The sequence below is a fragment of the Varanus komodoensis genome, unplaced genomic scaffold (assembly GCF_004798865.1).
Source record: "Varanus komodoensis strain SLA01 unplaced genomic scaffold, ASM479886v1 scaffold13_3, whole genome shotgun sequence".
NCBI classification, from domain to species: Eukaryota; Metazoa; Chordata; class Lepidosauria; order Squamata; family Varanidae; genus Varanus; species Varanus komodoensis.
Window position 1 is genome coordinate 1,252,911 of NW_025335409.1, and position 21,171 is coordinate 1,274,081.

Sequence of the window (21,171 nt, forward strand, 5' to 3'; positions counted from 1 at the left end):
ATCGCATTGCACAAACTAGAAACCCATGTAGAGTTAAAATACAGTTAGGGATCTATGAGGGACTTGTTGAGGGGGAAATCACAATGAATATTCATGATTTAGTTCCCCCAGATTGTAGTTTATTAGCCTCATACTGGCAGCGGCTCCCTCTTGTGCAAGTTGAGTCTGTTTCTGCACATAAGTCTCTAAGAAAGACCATGGCTCACACATTTAACACACAGAGACAAACTAAAGAGATTTGCACAAATCACACTATCTGTATTATTTGTGCAAACCACATGATTTGTGCAAATTGCACAATTTGTAATAGCTCCACAAACTGGAAGCCAAAAAAATGCAATTCCAGTATAAGTTATGCAGACAGCCTTGAATACTGGGCAGTATAAAAGTGAAATAAATAGCATAATTTGTGCAAGTTTGCTTAGCAGCCTATCTTAGAGAGGGAAGCTTGTGCGGGGACAGGGGGCAGTTCAGTACATTTCCAATCTTTGGATTAGAGTTGGGTGGGAATCTGTCAAGCTTAATTGAACCAGACTTCCCAGAGTCAGCACATTCCTAGATAGAGTAGCCACCTGCTTTATCTGGTGGTGCCCAAATCTAATAAGTAATTACTGCTGTATCCCCAATCAGAAAGTCAATGTCAATTGAGTCATTATCCTCAATGGAACATTGCTAGATTTCTACTACACAGCAGTCACTAGGAGAAGATGTAGATACGTAGACAAAGCCGAGGACACCCAAAGCACTGGATTCAAGATGGCAGCATCCACTTGCAAGGTCCAAAACTCACTTAGAACTTTGTGGAAAAGATAAGAATAAAGGGGCAGTAGAAGGAAGCCAGAACTAGGGCCACACTGCCTATGAAAAACCGCAGAGCGAAAAAAAAGTGTGTGGTAAACTCACTTGCTCACGATCCAACTGTTTGGGGACTTATGTAGAAATACAAATGGCTTGGCTGCTATGATCTGGATATTATATTATATTCTCACAATTTTTCCCGCAAGGAATGCAAGGCAGCTAACCTTATTCTTGTCTTTTTCTGCATTTTATCCTCTCAACAATCCTGTGAGGTAGGTTAGGCTGAGAGGCGGTGACTCAGCCAAAGTCATCCAGTTAGCTTCATGGTCAGTTGGGATTTAGAACCTGGATCTCCTGAGTCCCAGTTTAATATTCTAACCACTGCACCAGCCTGTATTCCAAACACTGTACATGTGGTTTTGTCTCAACATGCATAGACTTACATCCTAAATATCTTAAATGCTGTAATGGGTGAAGCTCCCCATGTGTTGGAAGCTTAAGAAGACTGTATTTCAGTAATAAAACACAGCAACCAGAGCACAAATGGGTCTACCCCTTTCCATCAATTTGTATACACCACACTTAAATGCCTTAAGTTATGATAGGCAGAGTTGGGACTTAATTATATACTGATGGTGCTCAGCAGGGCAGTGCAAACTAAGGATTTATGGATTTTTATTCTCTCTTGTCTAATACTTACACAAAGATATGTAGTGCAGTGAGGCATGGCTGAAACATGCTGCATTTATTTTTATGCCAGTAATGAAGTGTAGCAACACAATTGTACTTTATAATGAAGCTCCTGTGTCAAAATGAGAGTGTGAATTAATCTATCCTTGAAAGTTCCATCTAGATTCTAAAAGACTTCCTTGAGAGAGGTTTGATTGGGAATAGAAAGACTAAAAAAAACTTTTTATAAAAATCAGGTTGGTAAATCTGAAAGATCAAATTCAGTTCCATATGATGAAAGACTGACAATCATAAGAAGGGAGTGATCCTGTGCCTCTTGACAGAATCTGGGGGAAGGGGGCACAGGATAGTTTCAAATGCCCAATCACAACTCAGAGGCTGTGCTGTGACCTCAGAGTAGGGAAATGGCACCTGCCAGAGATTTTCTAGGTGCTTCTTTCTCACTATTCAAAAGTTGTCTGTAAGCTAACCCAACTTCTTGAAAGACAAGGCAGCTACAATAAAGCAAACAGTATTTGTTCTCACAGCAAAAGTAGCTCCTCTCTACAGATTTTTCTGTACTTGTACTCTGCGGCTCCAGAGAAAGAAGCTGCTATGGGAACTCTTTCCCCAGAAGAGTAATCAAACAACACTGAAAAGCATTTATGTACTAAATGTCAAACAAGGAATGTCAGAGTATACCTTGTGCCCCTCCCTGAGTAAATCAAGGAATGGTCCTATCAATTGCAGAGATTTTCCTCTACAGCCTACAAGGAGAATCAAAATTTTGGAAAGGATTTTAAAAACATATTGTTAGGGAATAAAAAACAAACAAAAATAATACAGGGTGCCATACAGGCAGTCCATGAGTTATGAACAACTGAGTTACGAACAACCTGTACTTAAAAACCTCTTAATGTAACAAAATTACTGTGGAAAATTGTCATCATCGAAAATCGAGAGAGAGGTAGTGAAAGGAGTGAGGGAGGGCTTCCAAAGCAACACCATAGAGAGGAATTAGAAGGATAGAGAGGAGGGCCTCCAAAGCAAACCTTTCTGCCCCTCTCATTTGGAGAGAGAAATCTCTCCAGCATTTTCTTGCTGCAAAGAGGAAGCACTGGTGAGTTTGAGCAGTGGAGGGTAGAGATATTTATGGTTTTCCCACTTTCATGGGGGTCCTGTGCCCCTAACCCCTGCAACTTTGGAGGGCAAACTATACATGATTCAACTTACAAATTCTACACAAATATGTATTTCCATTTTCTTATTTGCAACATGGGGACTGCCTGTATGTCCAAAATAACCAAATCCACAATTTTTTTAGATTCTGCATTGTTTCTTGTTTTACACAGAATTTATCTAACTCTTTATCTAAGAATTAGATAAAAGAAAAACTAATTAATTGGTGTCCTTTGGTTAATCCCATCATTCAGCTTTATGTCACAGGGGAGTAACATGAGAAATTGTAATCATTCCAGATTTGGAGATAGAATTGAAATGTTAAATAATTTTAAAATGTGTAACACACAGCAGAAAAAAAAACTTTAGTCTTTTGTGATACTTCATGCATGATTGTTGCTATGCTATTAGCTTTAATTTGCTGCATGATACAGTTCTCCATACTAGAAGAGTTTCTTTTCATTAGCAAATCATTAGTGATTCATAGATCTGGGAGGCCTAAGTTTAAAATCCTCATTAAACCATGATGCTCACCTGGTGACCTTTCACAGTTTCCCTCTCTCAGTCCAGCCTAATTCACAGGCCTTTTGACGATATGGGTGGGGCAGAACTATAGGCTTCTTGGAAGAAGAAAATGGGACAAAAATGAAGAGATGAATATATAGTGCTGGTAATATATCTAAAGGCAAGATTATTCTACATGACCAGCATTAGTAGATCCTGTCACCAAAGTCACTGAACCATCCTATCAGGAACCAAGGAAACAGTTTGTGTTTAGCAGATTTTGCAACTGGTACACTGCCTGCTCTGACAGAGCAGATGACAGAGTAGCAAATCTACAGTGCTCCTCAATTCACAATAGCCGTACACTGAAATTCAGACTAAAAGGCTTTCATCAGTTCCACTTTTAAATTAACTGTTCCTGTATCTTCCTGTCAGAGTCAGACATAGTTCCATCCAAGTGTGCAAAGAATTCTAATGCTAACTACACTGACTGAAGACTATGTCTCAGTGAGTTGGATTCATGCCCGGTATATTTAAGAATAGATCTACGGAAATCTAGACTAAGTTTCCATAGATTTCAATGGGTCTTCTCTAAATATGTTTGCATCCAATCCATTAAATACAGTAGCACTTACTTTTTAGTAAACATGCACAGAATTGCCTTAAATGTTAGACAGCATTATAAATGAAATAAAACACGTTTCCCTTTCAACAAATGCATTTACAGTGGTACTTCAGCTAACAAACGCCTCAGTTCATGACCAAATCAGGTCGCAGAGATTTCATAAAAATTTTGCTGCAGGTCGCGAACTCCACATCAGGTAACAATTGCAATCGCACCCGTCCTTCCTGCCCCAGCGCGACCACGCCCATCTAAGGCAGCAATTGCACTCGCAAGCAGGGATCACGGTCGTGCTGGGGGGGGGCAGATGGCCACATTTGTGCTGTGGGGGAGATGGCTGATCGTGCCGGATGGGGAGATGGCCGCGATCTTCGTCACTTTGCTTCAAATTTTTGTTATTGAAAAAATGGTTACAGAATGGATTAACCTTATTTACACTGAACCTTATGGGGAAATTTGACTTGGCTCACGACCATTTTGGGTCGTGACCACAGTCGTGGAATGGATTAAGTTTATGAGCCAAGGTACCACTCTATTTGATTTTTTTTTTTTTTAAATTTGCATCATTTTGTGAACGATGAAGGGCCTTTCATATCTAAAATCAGAATTTGTGTGTTAATACCACCAAACTGCTTCTCCATACCCTGGGGACAGAACGCTTCAGTCGAGAAGCTGCATCTGTACAAATACATAACACACACACACACACGTTTAATGTTAAAAGCATAATTACTCCTTTTCTCTGACAGGGAGCTTAAGTAGGAATTTTGCTGGTCAAATGTGGAAGTTTGTACAATGTGGTCTAAGTTAGTTCAGCTTTTCATTTAAATAAGTCTGTTGGGGGACAAACTGAAAAAAATAAGACTCACCAAAAGCTAAGAAATCACAAGTTAAAAGTTTTCAAAAAATGAGAAACGAACACATACCTTCAATTCAGCCTAAACTAAATGTTTTGAAAATGCATATCATCGTTCCACTGCCATAGAAGAAATGAACTCACTGCTGCCTATTTGGAAAGAACAGTTGGGCACAAACACCATTCAGAGTTAGGAGATTGCTAGTGGAACCTCTGCCATTTGATTAAAAATCCATTTAAAAATAAACAAGGATTCCTATACACAGTAGGTATATAGAGGACTGATGCATGCAATTATATGATAAAGCTAAAATTATTTCAGTGTGGCTATTTAATGTGCATTTAAGGTATGACTACCACCAGTTTTGTCAAATCCAAAGGTTGAACCAGGATTTATCTCCTTCAAGACGAAGAGGTCCATTCATAGTAGGTCTTCACTCTAAGAGAGACCCCTCCCACATACACCACAGCAGTGTCTAACTGTAAGGCATTTGTGGGGTGCAGGAGAAGCTGCTGTAAAACAAGGGTCCAAGGAAATCCAATTCTGCCAGTACAGTATTGATTCAGGTTAAATCTATATCCAATCCCTAAATCAATTAAAGCTGCATAAATTTATAGATAACAAAATAATTTTAAAGAAATAAGTTTGTTACTTCTTTTTCAAAATGTGTTCCCCAATCAGGAACAACTTTTCAGTAGATTAAAAGACTTTTTTAATTGATTCAACTAGTTAAAGGTTACAGTCCAATATAAATAGCATACCCAATAAAAGGTTTTGTCCATAGTGGGTTGTAACCAATGTAACTGCGGGAGATTCAGAAGCCATGTTCTCCCCCTCTCCTCCAAGCCACCATAGATTACAAGAAGGGATTTCAAAATGTTTTTAAAAATCACCAGTTTGCTGCCAAAATGTGGTGGTAAATCACTCCAGAATGTTCAGGAGCACTCAAAGAAGTATATTTAAATTTGGCCCTTTTGATACTCTATAGCAACTCTAGAACACAAACAGTAACAAATGTAGATTGAAAAGAAATGAAATTTGACCTTTTTACCACTTGGTAGCTGCTCTGGAACACCACTTCATTTGCAAAAAGATACTTATTTTTTCCAGAAAATTGAGTAATAGTAGGTACCTGTGCTACCCATCTTTGCTGCATAGGTTGTCTGATAGCCTGAAGTGTTCCACAGAACTGGGTGTGGAAATCAGTCTTAAATCAATAATGAAGAATGGTCTTTATCTACCATATTCCCAATTATAAATATATACAAATTAACTAATAAAATTAAACAAGGGCATCCAACTACATTTTCCTGAAATAACTTCCAGTCTTCTTTATTTCCAAATAAAGTACATTTATCCAAGAAGCATGTACATTCAACATAGAACATTTCCAGCAACAGTTACAGTCTATTTTCCATTCACAGTTTTTTTAGTGCAAAGCACTAAAAGGCCAAACACTTGTCTATCCATAAAAGAATATTTTCATTTATGATCAACATTTTAGATATATTTTATACAAAAACTATATATGGACACAAGGCATTCCCTAAGCAAGGGAGTAGACCAATATTAAAAACGGCATTTCTTCAGCGGTTCAGTATCTTTTTAATTGTGGCAATTTGACACAAATCACTAAACATTTTCTAAAAATTAAAAAAATGCACAGAAACCTGCCAAAAAAATTCATAATGGTAGGTATACTACTATTTTGCTATAGAATCGATTATAAAATAGACAGAATTAAGCAAGCCTTTATAAACTTTACAGTGAAAGTCAAGTGCTACCTACAGTGGTCATTCAACATTTTGTGGGCAAAAATAAGAATGTCCTGGTACTATTTTCCTTAAACAATAGTTAAGGAACTACAAAGCAATGGTTGTATATGAATTGTCTACAAAAACAACAACAAACATCTTCACATGAGTATTAGTGTAGTTTTAAAATATTCACTAAAAAAATTAAACTGGAGCTATTAAAGTGCTTGTGTATAAATTTATTTTAAAAAACAATTAAAATAGGGGAATGTGGGTCACTTGTAAACTTCCATATGAAAGACTGTCCAATATGGTAACCATGCAAAATTAATATGGATCTTTCCAGCAAGTTCAGTACAGTAAAATTTAATACTCAAAAAAATTAGTCAATCATCAATTCAAATTAGAGCAAATGATAGAATTATTACAATTCAATTTAAAATTCATTCAAATTATAATAAGAAATTGCTCATATACATTCATTTATAAAAATATATATTTTTAAAGTACATCACACAACAAGTGTTTGCTTAGTAGTATATCACAATGAACATAAAATCTGTTCAGCAAAATCAGATTTAAGTAGGGGCCACATCTATGAAACACATGCTGCAGTTGACAATTTCCTTAAAAATATCTTCCAAAATTGTTTTTTAAAATTCCCTTTTTTAAAATATTTGTCTCCTATTACCAACACTACTGAACTGCGTGGACTAAGACAGCCATTAGTTCTAACAGCCATTTAAATGCAGCTTAATTGCTGTTGGAAAAAAATTGGACACAATGTTATGCTTTATGAACAGTCAATACATTTAGTAAGAAAATACCTTATAAAAATATTTATTCTCATAGTACTATTCAAGACATTAGTGGCTCTATTTTCGAATTTTGCACACATCATTTTTATGTTAGGAAACATGTATATCAATATAACCTTTAGTCAACTTAAAAGGTGTGTATGGGGGTTAGTAGACTGCACTGAAGCTTACCATGAAGACCTAAGAACTTCCTCTCTCCAGTAATACGATTGCGGTTTTGTTATCAATGGGATGGATCCAGCAAGAGGCCCTGACAAAAACCTTTTGATTCCTTAGATGCTTCCAACCATGGAATGAGAAGGAAGATGATTTCCAGTGATCCCCCTCCTTCTGCAGCTCCCCTCACCACACTATTCCAAAGGGTACCCCAAGCCTACAGAGCAGAGTCAGAACGGACAGGGCTCACAGTTAGGACTGAGCTGGGAGAAAGAATCACTGAAAATTACATACCTCTCCACTTGGAGACTAAAGACTCTAATGGATCAGTGAGCTTTCCATCAACCGAGGCCACTAACTAGATCCAACCCAATCATGTATTTCTGTATTATATAGGATTTTAAAAGGAACAAACACTCCCCCACACACAAACCAAAATTCCACCAACAATATCTGAAGGTGGCTTCAATTTTTTGGATGCTTGTCTACATGTATAAATCTTTTCGCTCTGAGAACCAGAATCTACAAGTTATTTAATTCTGGGAAGCCACCTTCAAGTAATGGAGATTTTAGGACTAAAGTACCAGTACAGATATGCTCTTTATAAACATCTGTTACAGAATAAGCATTTTTTGTATAGCACAGTAATGTAAAAAACTATCCTCTTTTTGACTGCTGGTTGACCAAAAATATTTCACTTTCAAGTTAATTTAAAATTCCCCTACATATATATCCATTCATTGTATAAAATGGTACTGTAGAATATCAGACCACACTCTACTTTTAAACAGTGTCTTCAGAAACAAACATAGTTAAAATTCCAGATATAAGGGACCAATTTTTTATTATTCAAATAATACAAAGTATATGAATTTAAGGAATTGGAGTCTTGTATTAAACAGGAAAGAGCATTTCTGAATGTAAAAAATGTTAACTCTATAGATAGTTCAGCACTGTATCATAATTTTGTAATAGTCACAAATACATCAGGATTTCTGTGAAACTGTCAAAAATGTTTGCTAACAGACTAAACCACAGTTAGGTAACACAGAACCCACAGACCATCTCCAGCCTAGGAAGGCTTTCTCTGCCTGGTCAGTACCAATGAAGTGCAAAGTCAATTAAAAAAAAAAAACCTTTGGGACTATCGTATCTACTGCTAAACATTATCCCAAAAATAACCTGATGTGAATATGAAACCTTGAAGAACCAACCCTGTACATTTCAAACTGTACTGGGGTCAATGTCCTGAATGAAGAAAAATTCAGAAATTAAAATCCTTGTCTCATGCTATGGGGAAAATTGGCATAAAAGAATAAATGCAATATTCTTTTCTCCTCTATAGCATCAGTTCTACAGAGAAACGTGTGTTTAAGCTGGGGTGTACCAATGGAACTTTTAGGCAAACATTTAAGGCACTAGGTTCCTCACCAGACAAGAGCTTTAGATCTTGTACTTCTGCCTTTGGTTTTATTGTTTTCTTCGGGTGAATGTGATGCATTTGCTTTATGAGTTTTCTTATGATGTTCTAGAAAAGTCTTTTTGGCAAATGCTTTCCCACATTTATTGCATCTGTGCAGAGAGAAGTTTTTTGTGACTTTCACTTCAATGCCAACATCAGCTCCTTCATACTTTTTGCTTGGTGAGTTAGAGGTGACATCCTGTTTTGAACCATTTTGTTTACTTTCATCCCTCTGAGGGCCTCTTTTTGCCACCTTATTTAGAACACAGTCAATGGGTTTTTTTATTGCTCGGATTTCTAAACTTGCAGTTATCTTACCAAGATAACGTGAAGACTTTTTATGTACTACTGTTATGTGTCTTATCACATCACGCTTTCGGCGTGTTTCATAAGTGCAGAGGGGACACCTGTAGAATTTAACATATATGTTATTTCCGTCTGTGTGCAACTCAATGTGTTTTGTTAAATTTTGTTTAGAAGTAAATTGGCGTTTGCAGAGTTTACAATAAAGCTTTTTAAAGTCAAAACCAGCTGACAGTCTTGGTTTCCTGGGCTTTTTGAGACCACCTGTAAGGGATTGATTACTTGACTTAGAATTTTCAGGACATGGCTTCATTTTATTTCTCTTAGCAGTTGGTGTGCCTTTCCTCTCAGTGGATGGTGCATTTTTCCTCTCGGTGGACGGTGCATTTTTCCTCTCGGTGGATGATGTGTTCTTTCTTTCATTTGAATTATTTGTTCCCTTCACTTCATTCTGTAGAGAACTGATGATGGGAGGGGTGGATTCAGCAGGTTCTGTTGGTTCAATTTTAACTTTCACATCCATGTTAACTGTATTACTAGGTTTTTTCTCTCTTTTAGTATTCTTGGTGGAAAGAGTTATCTTGTGAACAATTTGCATATGTCTTTTAAGCATTACTTGGGAACTGTATTTCCTCTTGCACAAGAGGCATTTGCAAGCAGTTAAGTTGTACTCAGCCTTTGCTGACTTTTGTTTTCGGGTCTTAAGAGATTTTTTAGCAGAAGCTGTATCCAAGGACAATGGCTCTCCTGGTTTTGTAGCTATATCAGGAGTTATGGAATCCCTCCTCAGTCCCCTATGCACTTCATCAAAATGCCTCCTTACATTGGCTTTTGTAGCAAAGGATTTAAAACACACAGGACAACTTCTACCCAAAGTTACAAGAACATTCTTGTTGCGCCCCCTTCTGGATGTCTGGTTTGGCCTTTTTTTAATTTCAATGAATTTCTTTATTTCTTCCATCTTTTTTTTGTGCACTTTTCTAATATGTCGGCGTACACTGCGTCTGGAATGAAATTCTTTTTTACAAAGACAACAAATTAACTGATGACCAGAATCAGAATTATTATTGGATTCCACCTCAGGCTTTTCAGAAGGTGTAGATTCTTCTGGAGTCGTTACTACCTTGCTAGCAGCAACAGCAGGAATATCTACAGCTTCCGGTTCTGATGGAGTCGGAACTGTTTTAGAAGGTTCTATGGGGGGTTCTGGCATTTCTGAAGGAGCTTGATCAGGAGGGACATCTATCTCAATGTTCTCAGCTGAATTATCAGCCTTTGAAACATATTGAAATACAGCATTCTGGTTCGTTTCTATAGGTTCCAGATGAATGATATAATCTTGCTTGTCCACTTTTGGATACATAGCTTCTAGAAGATCACTTATGGCTTGACTTTGTTTATCATTCACATCATGAGAATCTGAAAATATACACATGATGCTTAAATTACACAATTTTACAAACATCACTTAGAACAAGAAAGTTGCTTTAAAAAACATGCATTACTTCAGTAATGGTATTTTGCAGAAGACTACAGGTTTAATTATACTAAAATAATAGTTGAAGAACACAGACAGCAAATTCTGGCCAAGTAGACCAAATATCATCTATCTCCTTGAATGAAGTTCATAAATTAGTTTACACCCCAAAAAGGAGTCAGAAACACAACAGGATCTTTCTATTACTTCATGGGTCAATCAAAATATGCAACTGATTTTCCTTTTTTAAAAAGCAAGGTGAGATAACTAATGACTCAGTATCTGAAACCACCTTTGTTTTTTGCCCCTTACATTTAAACAATAACTACATGCTATTATCTTTAATTTTAACAAATATTCCAATAAAAAATCTGCATCATATAATGTTTTGATCACATTAAGTCTGCTTTATTTTTCCTCCCAAATATTTCAAGTAAATACTTGCATTATAACAAAAAATTAACATAGGGTACATTTTTTAGCTTGGTTGTTTACTAAGTATAATTAAACAAACTTGCTAGATTCAATTACTCTTCAGGGTATCAGAAAATTTGCTGACACAAAGTAGCCCAATTTGCAATTAAGAAATTTCACAAAATCCTCATCAAGTGTGATGCTTCAGAGTTGGTAGGAATGCATGTCTTCCCATCACTCATTGTCTCCACTCTCTGCCCCCACCAGCACATCCTTCTGAGCACAAGCAGAGGAGCTCTTCAAATGCAGACCCCCATCTATGAGGTCAGAATGATTCTCCGCCCTCATAGTCGGGTTTCTGAAAAATTCTATGGCCATCTGGACATTGTGTAGCAGAAGCAGGATTCCAATGTTAAACATTTTAAAGTATTTTATAAATCATTGTAAATAAACATAGAAAACAAAGGTTGGAAAGAAACAATTTATTAAATTCTTAAAAGCAGAATATAATTACTAGAAGAGGTAAGGAAATCTATTCTATAGTGAGGTCATTTTTATAAATGGCTGTGGTGAGGTGCTCTGACGTGGCAAGGAGTGCTTTCCTTCAGCTTCGGCTGGTTCATCAACAGCACCCTTACCTGGATGACCATAGCCTAGCAATGGTGACCCATGCCTTGGTAACCCCCCAGCTGGTCTACTGTAACGCGCTCTACATGGGGCTGCCCGTGAAGACAGTCTGGATACTTTAGTTAGCCCAAAACAGAACAGCCAGGATGTGAACAGGGAATGGCAGATATTGTCGTGTGGCTGGTGCTCCTTCCCAGCGAAAGCAACTAGTCCAGTTGCTGCTAAAAAACTCTTTATTCTAAACAGTCTTACAAGTACAAACACATATACTAAGAAGTTGTCCTCTCTTTCTGAATGAGTTCCGCTCACGGGTTGCTTTTTACTCTCCTGGGCCACCCCTCAATGGGTGGGTCAGAAAGGCCCCATCCTCTCTATAGGCCTTTGGTTCTCTCGGGAAGCTTCTCTCCCTTGTGCGAGCGTTAAAGACTCCCCTGAGTCAGCAAGCATGACAGATATGCTCACATAATGCTGGTCCTTTACCATCTACACTGGCTACCAATTGAAGTCCAGGCCCAATTTTGGGTGTTGGTGATAAGCTATAAAGCCCTAAATAGTTCAGGACCCGGTTATCTTAAGAAGCGTCTCCTTCCCTATGTACCTACCAGCCCCTTAAGAGCTGGATCAGAGGTCCTTCTTTGGGAGCTCTCTTTGAAAAAGCTTAGGACAGTGGCTATCCGGAGAAGGGTCTTCTCTGAGGTGGGGCCCTGGCTATGGACATGCTCCACAGAGAAGTACGGCTGACGCTGATACTTTATTCCTTTCAGTGCCAGGCCAAACTTTTTCTATTTTCCCATTATTTTAAGATTTTTTTTTTATTTTAGTTGGGCTTTTATCATAGATACTATGCTGTGCCTTTGTTGTTGGAGCGACTTGAGACTTTTACCTATAGGATGGGACACAAAAGTTTAAAATAAATAAATAAAAACTTGCCTAGCAAAGCAGAGGCCAGTCTTGTTTTCGGCACTGAGAAGACAATACTTACTGTCATCCATGCGGAGACTTGGAGGACAATAAAACTTTTTATGGGTAATTAAGTTTGGTAATCCTCTGAATAGACTGCGGCACAGTTTACACTCAAAAATGGTGTCCACATCCTTCAACAAAATATGTTTAAGTTGTTTAGTTCCTGAAACAACAAAACAACTTTCATTAACATTAGGCACACTTAGAACACTATCCATGATGATGTAAGCATTTGCAGCAAATTTATGCAGCTAATGTAATTCCAATAATGTCTAATATAACATTTTAGGGGCTTGTAGATGACGGTACTTCTTCCAGATGTAATGAAATAATTCAATAGTAATCTGTAACAGTAAAGTCAGGGTTTTCCCCCCCAAAAAACATATGTTTATATTTAAAAATTAGTCTGTAAAACACATTTTAAGACATAGTGCTCTGGAAGAGTAGCAAGGCAGTTAACCAGGTTTTTAAAAAATATTATACAATGGTTCAAATGCATGCACAAATAAATATAATTGCTGTGTTTTTATTATCTTATGATAATTTTCTTATTTTTTCAGTTTTTCTTGTTTGCAAGCTTTTCAGTTTTGTTAACCACCCAGAGAGCCCCATCTATTGGGCAGTAGAAAAATAAACAAACAAATAAATAAAATATATAATGGAACAATAGTGTTAAGCGTCCCATAACCCAATAGTGTTAACAATAGTCCCATATGCTCTTACTAATCTCAAATATGTGCAAAGCTGTAGTTTAATGCTCTAGATGACACAAACATTTGATTCATAAATACAAGGTGAACTCAGATTCTGTTAATTTGCTTTCTTCTACCATCATACTATTTGCATGCCATGAATCACTCCAAACCATGAATCTATTTGTTTTAGACACATATTGGGTATCCAAGCATTAAATACATGACCTTCTTTCATATAAGCATATTGCTTCTTTTATTACAATGACCTGAGCAAACCCCTAAATTGTTACTGTTATTTGACAGTGGCAGTGCACTAAACATTATGCAGAATACAAATCACAGATGCATAGCTGACTTGCAATTTATAAAAGATTTACAAGGCAGTGGCTGGAGTGGGGATATGTCAGGCACTGGTAAATGGATGGGAATAAAGAGAATAGGGTTAGTTCAGAAAAGGCTTTGTTAAAAAAAATTAGCACTACTCCTTGCGTAGAAAAGGCAAATAGCATGCCCTGAAAAAATGGCAAGAAATTGTCATAGAGAAAATGATAACAGAAATCAAGGAAAAAAGGAAAAGGAAGAAGCAGTAACTATGGTTGCTGCAGAGAATGGAAAGAGTAAAAAAGTGATGCAAAAGGAAACAAGTAAAAATACAAATCTTTAAAGCCATTAAAATGTTAATTTGGATCAAGGGAAAGCTGAAATGGTAGAATTAATAGTACAGTTTCAGCTTTCCTTTGCCCTACTTAGTTGTAATTAAAACCTGCAGTTCTTTTGTCACATGCTACAGATTTCAAATGAAATAAGAGTTTGTAATATATGAGCATTCACTGGAAAGAGTTGGATACTCTAGAATAGCATCAGATTACAAACATCCCCTTTCTAGTTCAAACCTTTATCCTCTCTATAGGTACGAATGAAATGTGCATGGGTGAACGAACAACATTCCAGGGAAACTACCAGACCCTCGGATTCATATAAGAGCTCCGATTCTGGTAGCTTCTCACAACAAAAAACTGTGGCATAACTTTTTTTTAAACAAATGTTTAAGTTATTATTTTGAAACTAATCAACTTGTACATTGATGCACAACAAGTTTGCACTGATGATAAACTCTCTTTTAATGTATTCATCTCACACAGAATCAGGGCCAAATTATACTTTATGATAAATACGCTGTTTAAAAAATGTTTAAAAATACGCTGTTTTAAACTGGCTACTTTTAATTTTGAAGGAAAAAAGTCATGAGACCCAGATCTGGAGCATGCTCTTGGACGGGACCCCAGGTCAGTTTCCTTCCAGAAATTCTCTTCCAATCTGCTATACTTCCCCAAAGGTGCCATTTACTGCAGCATTGTTAGAGGAAAACAATACAAAAAACAGCGATCAGGGATTTGGATTTGGGTCAGATTTGGGGCAAAAACTGGTACCCAGTAGCAATACAAATCAGAAGCACATTCTAGACAGGATTCCCCTAGCTGCTTTTTCTTCAAATAAGATGCTAGTTCAAATCAGCTTTTTAGAATATATTTTTATTGGAACATGAAGTTTGGCATTCTGATGTGAGTTTTCCCTTTTAAAGATTATATGGTTGCATTCAGATGAAAAGACACGAACGTTCATAAACTGGGTAAGAATTTCACTTATTCAAACAAGCCTGATGATCTACCTACTTTGACAAAATACATGTGTTAGCTTCAAAGCAGTGATATTCACTAAACAGACTTGTTTTAAAACAAACAAACAAAAACCTTCCTTGTATCACCACATCTCCAAACTCTAACACAGCTTCATTGGAAGCATAACTTGGGTTGCATTTTTCACACACATACTGAAAAACTACTCCTGAAGTTTAAGGGTACTGCCAAAATTGCCTGTGCTATGGCATTAAGAGCTATTGCTGAAAATACACCTGGCCACATCTGTTTTTGGTCCAGGCACACACAACTCCTTTCTGTATAGCTTCAGGCTCATTCATAGGAAACTTTATGTCTTCTTCAGGAGAAGTAGCTGTAATTGTTTTTGGACAGCATGACAGAGTGTCAAATTTTGCAGGGCAAACCCTGTCCCACACTGTGCAATGTGCCTTGGCAATGGGCTTAATGAGAGCTAATTGTATTAGAACAGAATTTTTCATGCAGGTATTCTCACTGTTCCTTTTATCATTCACTGTCGTTGTGGAAAGAAAAGTGTGTAAACCTCTGCTTGGAGAGTTAGAGTACTCAGTAAATGTGTGAAAGCAATAAGTGTAAGGTGGGTTGAAGAATTCATTCTTTATCTCCTTCCTGCCTGTCAGACCTGGCATACCTTTAGCCAGTACATTTTCACTCAAAGGTCCATGCAGACAGGTGTCTGGTAAGTTCCCAAAGACATAAAATGAACAGGGTGTGTTATGCAATGAAGTGAAAAGGGAACACTCAAGGTACTAGCATCCCCAGTGGCAGGTTTAGTCCCTTCCTACAAAAGGTTCTGAAGTTGCAGATGGGACTCTAGGCATCTTCTGTTTGCCTCAGTGGGTTTATTGGTCTTTTCCAAGTCAGTGCTTCAATGATTCCAACCAGCCGTAAATAAGAAACCATAGTTTGAAAACCATATGGTCTCTGAAATTTAAAAAAAAATTATACATGTTTCTGTTACATCTCCTCTATCATCCAGATATATGTAGATATTAATATGGGTATGAAAAGTATGTGTGAGAAAGCGTGGTGACCACACACATTTTGGGCTCTCAATGCATCCACGGCTGGCTTGCAGCTCGCAGGAGATTTCCCAGGTGGCAATCCAGCCCTTGGGCCAAAAAAGGTTCTCCATCTTTGGTTTACTTATAAAATAAGTGTAATGAAGTTAAATATAACAGCAAAATGAAACTACCAGACAATCAAAATACAAAAGGCAAAAAGTTCAAGTAGCATAAAACAACCAGAATAAACACCTAAATTATCTATCCTTAACTGGCAACACACACACACACACACATATACACAGTATTATCACCAAAATGAGGGAGGCTTGGATAGCAGCAACAATGAAAAGGGACTTTTCAGTGGTGGCTCCTCAGTTATGGCACAAGCTCCTCACTGAGCCCTGCCTGGCACCAACTTTAGTATCTTTTAGGTGCCAGGTAAAGACTGTCCTCTTCCACAGGGCATTCAATTAAACTACTGAAGCCAGCTAGCTTTTAAATGGGTCTTAAGATTTTTCTTAGTTACCGTTTTATCTGTTTTAAATGTGGTCTTAAACTTTGTATTGTAAATGTTTTATAATGTTTTAATATTTTTGAATATGGGGCATTTTCTATTACATTTTAAATGTGCTGCTGTAAACTTCCCAGAGAACTTTGGCTATTGGGTGGTTTAGAAATTAAATAAATAAAATCAGAAAATGCCAGAAACAATGCCTTAGTGTTATCGGTATGAAGTAAATCCTGAATGCTTATTCCATTTTTCAAAAGCAGAAAAACAATACCAGATAGCATAAAAGAGAATGCATACTATGAAATTTCTAGTGCCCCAAAAACGAAATTCCAAATTTCTGAATACAGGCCAAACTAAGAAAGTACTTGTTCACACAATAAATAAATGAAAAGCAGTACAAGATATGGCAACAGCCACTGGGCTACATGGTTTTACAAATCAAATGGCCAGATTAACATGATGATAGAGCAATACCAGTTTATCACATCTACGTTTATTTTACATTTATTTTATCATATGCTAAAGTTTTGTGTCAGAATCCTACATTTTGTGCTCCTACCACCAAGCGTGTACTGGTACACAATGCAAATGCAACTACACAGTTACCAAAGTTTTGCTCTACAAATTCCAATATTTGTGCCATAAGCCAAAGCATGTATGGCAAAAAACTATCACAAAATTTTGGTATAGGTTCAGAGGTGATATGAGACTGTGTATTTTTTAGCATTTACTTTGCCCTACATTAAGGGTATGTCGTGGCGCGCTGCCACGACGTTGACGGAAGCCAGCTCCAGCAGCCAGCACAGGCGCATGCGGCGCCGGAGCGCGTTGCCCGCCGGCCCAGGTGATCGGGCGCGTGCGGTGCGTGACGGGGCGGGACTCAGAGGCGCCCTGCGGCCACAAAGCAGCGGCCACGGCCAGGAGGGAACGGCCCCTCGGGCAGGAAACACCGATCCCGCGCTGCAAGAAAGACTTCCGCCCACCTCCAGCAGCACGCCGCTCCATCGCGCTGGAGGAAAGAGCCGCCGCGTGTGCAAGCAGATGCAAGCAGATGCGCGCTGCCACGACGTTGACGGAAGCCAGCTCCAGCGGCCAGCGCAGGCACACGCGGCGCCGGAGCGCACTGCCCGCCGGCCCAGGTGATCGGGTGCGCGCGGTGCGCGACGGGGCGGGACTCGGAGGCGCCCTGCGGCCACAAAGCAGCGGCCGCGGCCAGGGCCGGCGGCCGAAGGGCAGCAGCCAAAGGGGTCGCCGCCGTTTGGGAGCCATTCGGGGGACGAGAGGGGGGCTGGGCTGGCCAAGGACTCTTGTTGAAATAGGCTTGCCTACCGCTGAATCTTAGGGAAGGGGAAGGATTTTTTTTTCTTTTTTTCTTTTTATCGTTCTTTTTTCTCCTCTTTCAAACTGCTTTATAATTTTACCCTGCTTTAATCATTGCTTTGAGTCATCCCTGGCCATGTCGACATTTATATATCCTGGGGAACACACGGGCGCTGCTATTGGCGTAGTCATGGGCAATGGTCGTTACAGGAATAGGGGCTTAACGTGTCCACGTAGAAGAAGGATGGACAGATGGCTGACACCTGTCCCTCCTTCTGGTTCTGCCCCCAACCAGAGGGCACCAGGTAGCCTTGTCAACCACCCCTCAGGCCTGACGGTGCTGCTGCTCAATGCCAGGTCGGTCAATAATAAATCTTCCCTCATCCATGACCTGATTGTGGATGAGGGGGCCGACCTGGTTTGCATAACGGAGACCTGGGCGGGAGAGGGAGGGGATGTTGCCCTCTCCCAATTGTGCCCGCCCGGGTATCTGGTTCAACACTGTTCACACCCAGAAGGGAGGGGAGGGGGAGTCGCGTTGGTTTACCGAGCCTCCATCTCTCTCACGGGTCTTCTGGTCCCTTCGAGACCAGGGCTAGAGTGCCTCTACTTGGTGTTGGGCGAACGAGACAGATTGGGGATTCTATTGGTGTACCGTGCACCCTTCTGCCCAGCAGTCTCCCTATCTGAGCTGACAGAGGCCATCTCAGACCTGGTGTTGAGGACCCCCAGGATGTTGGTCCTGGGGGACTTCAATCTCCATGCCGAGTCTGGACTGACCGGGGCGGCTCAGGACTTCATGGCCTCTATGACGGCCATGGGCCTGTCTCAACACGTCATCGGCCCGACCCATGAACGTGGACACACTCTGGACCTGGTTTTCTCGATGGGGCAGGAAGAGGATGACCTGAGGGTGAGGAACTTATGTTTGACTCCCCTGTCATGGTCAGATCACCTCCTGGTGAGGTTTGTGCTCGAGAGCGGCCTCTCCCTCTATAAGAGTGCGGACCCGATTGTAAGGGCCCGCCCCCGGAGCCAGATGGATCCGGATGGATTCCTGAAGGCCCTGGGGGAGTTTCCGGCTGACAAGACTGGTGCTCCTGTCGAGGCTCTGGTCGAACCGCAGAACGGAGAGATGACAGGGCTCTGGACACGATCGCTCCCAAGCATCCTCTCCCACCAGGCAGAGTCCGCTCTTCCCCTTGGTATATACCTGAATTGCGGGCGATGAAGCGGGTTGGGAAACAACTAGAGCGTAGGTGGAGGAAATCACGGGATGAATCTGACCGAACACACTTGAGAGCCCACTATCGGGCCTATGCTGTGGCGGTGAAGGTGGCGAAAAAGAAGTTTTTTTCCGCTTCCATTGCCTCCTCACAATGCCGTCCGGCGGAGCTTTTTCGAGTGGTACAAGGCCTGGTTCGCCCGGGTCCTAAGGAAGATCCGATGCCACCCTCAAAGGCCCGCTGTGACGACTTTGCCAGGCATTTCAGGGAGAAAATCGCTCAGATTAGTCACGAGCTGGACTCCACTAATGAATCAGAGGTCTCTGGGGAGACGCCAATGCTACCGTCTGGTCCAAAATCATTGGAGGAATTTCAATTATTGCGGCCCGATGATGTGGACAATGTGCTTGGACAAGTACATCCCACCACTTGTCTATTGGATCCTTGTCCGTCTTGGCTAATAAATAACTCCAAGCACGGGATTGGAACCTGGATCTTGGAAGTGGTTAACGCTTCTCTGAGGGAGGGTCGAGTGCCTGCCCCTTTAAAGGAGGCGGTAATACGACCGGTCCTGAAGAAAGCGTCACTGGATCCAGAGATGGCCACTAACTATAGACCTATGGCCAACATCCCGTTTCTGGGCAAGGTGTTGGAGCGAGTGGTGGCGGGACAACTCCAAGCACTCTTGGATGAAACTGATTATCTGGATCCTTTTCAGTCCGGCTTCAGACCTGGGTACAGTACTGAATCTCCCTTGGTCGCCCTGTACGATGACCTGTGCAGGGAGAAGGACAGGGGGAGTGCATCCCTGTTGGTTCTTCTGGACCTCTCGGCGGCTTTCGATACCATCGACCATGGTATCCTTCTGGATAGGCTAGTGGGATTGGGGGTTGGAGGCACTGCTTTGCAGTGGTTCCACTCCCATCTTGACGGTCGATTCCAGAAGGTAGTGCTGGGGGACTATGTCTCTGCGCCATGGCAGCTATGCCATGGAGTACCACAGGGCTCCATTCTATCCCCTCTGCTATTTAACATCTATATGAAACCGCTGGGAGAGGTCATCAGGAGGTGTGGGCTGCGGAATCATCAATACGCTGATGATACCCAGCTCTACCTCTCGTTTTCCACTAATCCAGGTGAGGCAGTGGCTGTGCTGAACCGGTGCTTAGCCGAGGTAATGGAATGGATGAGGGCCAATAAACTGAAACTCAATCCAGACAAGACGGAGGTCCTGTTGGTTGGCGGATCGGGCTTCGGAGAGGGTGGATTTGACCTGGTCCTGAATGGTGCAACACTCCCTCTTAGGGACAAGGTCCGCAGCTTAGGAGTACTCCTCGACCCGGAGCTTTCTTTGGAAGCTCAGGTGACAGCGGTGGCGAGGAGCGCCTTCCTTCAGCTTCGGCTGATTAATCAGCTGCGTCCCTACCTGGAGTACGACTGCCTGGCGACGGTGACACACGCGCTGGTAACTTCCCGCCTAGACTTCTGTAACGTGCTTTACATGGGGCTTCCCTTGAACACGGTCCGAACACTTCAATTGGTACAAAATAGAGCTGCCAGGTTGCTGACGGGGACGGGGCGTTATGCTCACATGACTCCAGTCCTCCGTCAGCTTCACTGGCTTCCCATTGAAGCCCAGGCCCAATTCAAGGTGTTGGTTATGACCTATAAAGCCCTAAACGGCTTGGGTCCTGGCTACCTGAACGAGCGCATACGTCCGTATATGCCCGACCGCCCCTTGAGATCTGCGGGAGAGTCCCTTCTCCGGGAACCCTCCATGAAAGAAATTAGGAGAGTAAGTACTCGGAGGAGGGCTTTCTCTGCGGTGGCACCCAACCTATGGAATTCACTCCCCAAAGAGGTCCGCCTGGCACCGTCGTTACTGGTTTTTCGGCGCCAGGTAAAGACCTTTTTATTTAAACATCATTTTAATTGTTAAAATATATGATCTGGCCAGGGCAACTTCTTCTTCCTTCTCTTTTCTCCTCCTATATTCTTTATTTACTTATTTTATACTGTTAATTTTAATTTTATATTATTGTATCTCAGTGTATTTTTTGTATTTTTGTATTTAGTGGTAATTTATTATGTTCTATTGTATTTCAATGTATCTTATTGTGTTGTAAGCCGCCC

The 21,171-nt window shown here is 40.5% G+C and overlaps 1 protein-coding gene across 3 annotated transcripts in view; it reads right to left on the reverse strand.

Annotated features, from left to right (window-relative positions):
• Positions 1–5,930: 5,930 nt before the first annotated feature.
• Positions 5,931–21,171, reverse strand: part of ZNF800 (zinc finger protein 800) — a 29,292-nt gene continuing 14,051 nt past the window's right edge. For all 3 annotated transcript variants that reach the window (XM_044423470.1, XM_044423471.1, XM_044423472.1), the window contains exons 4-5: positions 12,623–12,766; positions 5,931–10,541 (exon numbers count right to left, since the gene is read on the reverse strand). In XM_044423470.1, coding sequence (XP_044279405.1) covers positions 8,785–10,541; positions 12,623–12,766 — 1,901 coding nt within the window. In that variant the 3' untranslated portion in view covers positions 5,931–8,784. The remainder of the gene's footprint in view (positions 10,542–12,622; positions 12,767–21,171) is intronic.